General features: G+C 47.9%; 1 protein-coding gene across 1 annotated transcript in view; it reads right to left on the bottom strand.

The window, feature by feature from the left end:
- ELSPBP1 (epididymal sperm binding protein 1) overlaps positions 1-2033 on the bottom strand; it is an 18899-nt gene that overhangs the window by 11030 nt on the left and 5836 nt on the right. Inside the window, exons 2-3 of the mRNA XM_006769956.1 lie at positions 799-936; positions 227-373 (exon numbers count right to left, since the gene is read on the bottom strand). Of these exons, the coding sequence (XP_006770019.1) occupies positions 227-373; positions 799-936 (285 nt within the window). The remainder of the gene's footprint in view (positions 1-226; positions 374-798; positions 937-2033) is intronic.

The following is a 2033-nucleotide window of genomic DNA, read 5'->3' as shown; positions in this document are numbered from 1 at the left end:
ACATGCAGGAGGCAGCCAATCAATGATTCTCTCTCATCATTGATGTTTCTATCTCTCTCCATCTCCGTTCTTCTCTGAAATAAATAAAAAAATATATATATTTATAAAAAAGAAGACCCTTGGGTCCTAGAATAGTGCTCAGCTCTCCACCTTGCCACCATCCCGTCATGAGGACCACTGACTTCCACTCTCCACTGCGCACCCCCTCCTGGCTCCAGTGCCTCACCATTGATTTCACAGTATTTCCACTGCTTCATCTCATCATAATTGGAGGTGACTGAGCACCACAGCTTTCCAAAGAAGCTGCCTTCCGTGATGCAGTTGCTGTAGGACTTTCCCCGATAGATGAAGGGGAAGATACATCGTGGGTAATCTGTATGGGAAGCATGCAGGAGGCAACCAATCGATGTGAGAAAGACACATCAATGTTTCTCTCTCTCCCCCGTCCCCCCCGCCCCAATCCCGCCCCTCCACACTCTAGAAACCAATAGAAAAAATATCCCTGGGGGAGGCTTAGCAAAAAGAACATCAACAGAATCTTCCTATTTTTTCTTATTAATTTAGAAAATTAAGAAAGAGACAAAATACAATGATCGACTGGTTACAGTCCCTCCATCCAGAGAGCTATTTGGTGAACGTTATTACCCATCATTAGCATTATGGTTAGTTTCCCAGAGCATTTTCCATGCACACATGTATATTATAACCTGTCTGTAGAATATACGTACACGCACACTGTCTCTTTTGTAGCCCATGATGTACAGAAACCCGCTGATGGGACCGGGTGGCTCCACTCACCTTCCACCAAGCACGGCTTCCAGTGTCTGTCATACACCGCTTTGGTTGCACACCAAGGCGAAAGGCTACCTTTTTTGGTGCAAGAGAAGTAAACAGACCCCTTGTAGATGAAGGGGAAGACACAGGGAGCCTTGCTATCTGAAGAACAGAAGACAAAACAGGAGGGGATGTCTTGATTCTTGGAAAAGTTAAACCATATGCACATGTAAACAACTAGTATATATATATATATATTGGCCGACTGGCATGGCTCAGTGGTTGAGCGTTGATCTATGAACCGGGAGATCACAGTTCAGTTCCCGATCAAGGGTATATACCTGGGTTGCTGGTTCACTCCTTGCACCCCTTGTGGGGCGCATGTGGGAGGAAACCAGCCAATCTATGTGTCTCTCATCTCTCTCTCTCCCTCCCTCTCTTCCACTATCTCTGAAAGCAATGGAAAAAATATCCTTAGGCGAGGATTAACAGACATACACACACACACACACACACACACACGCACACACACACACGATGACTCATAGAATCTGGGCGGAAATGGTGTTCATTTTCTGGCTCAAAAAAAACCACCCCCACAAAAATAACATCCCAAGCAAGCCTTCATGCTCCCATCTTCCTCTGTCTGCCAGCTGACAGAAGAAAGGCGATGATGACCCTCCCCAGCGGACGTGAGACAATGTTTGCAGCCATTTTCGGTGGTTACAGCTGGGAGGGGGGACTGGTAGTGGTGCCGCTGAAACTACTGGGTAGAGACCAGGGATGTTGCTAAATATCTCTCCAGGCACAGGGCAGCCCTCCAGAGCAAAGAGCCATCCGCCCAAATGTCAGTAGGGCCAACGCTGAGAAACTTTGATAAAGAGGTGCTGGTAGAGAATGCTGACTCCCTCCCCCCCGCCCCCCCAACCCCAGGATGGTGGGGCCACACAGCAGAAGGACCCGGTGTCTCTGAATCAGATGAGTTCGACTTGAACCTCTACTTGGTTCAGCCACTGACATTCGGGACTTGTTTGTTATAACAGTTGGTCTGTTACTCACACAGGCGGACAAGACACAAGCCCCTATCTTCAACCTAGTAGCCCCCTCTTGTTGCGGATCAGACCCTCGGCCTGGATAACCTGGCAATGACCATGACAGGGATAAGGAATGTTTTGGGACAGAACGGAAAAGGTAGAACCCCATCTTTGAGCCTCCCCAATGGGTGCGTACAACTAAGGTTCCTTAGCAATATTGCATTT

Source organism: Myotis davidii, unplaced genomic scaffold (genome assembly GCF_000327345.1).
Source record: "Myotis davidii unplaced genomic scaffold, ASM32734v1 scaffold464, whole genome shotgun sequence".
Classification (NCBI taxonomy): domain Eukaryota; kingdom Metazoa; phylum Chordata; class Mammalia; order Chiroptera; family Vespertilionidae; genus Myotis; species Myotis davidii.
This window is presented reverse-complemented; position numbering and strand designations above follow the sequence as displayed.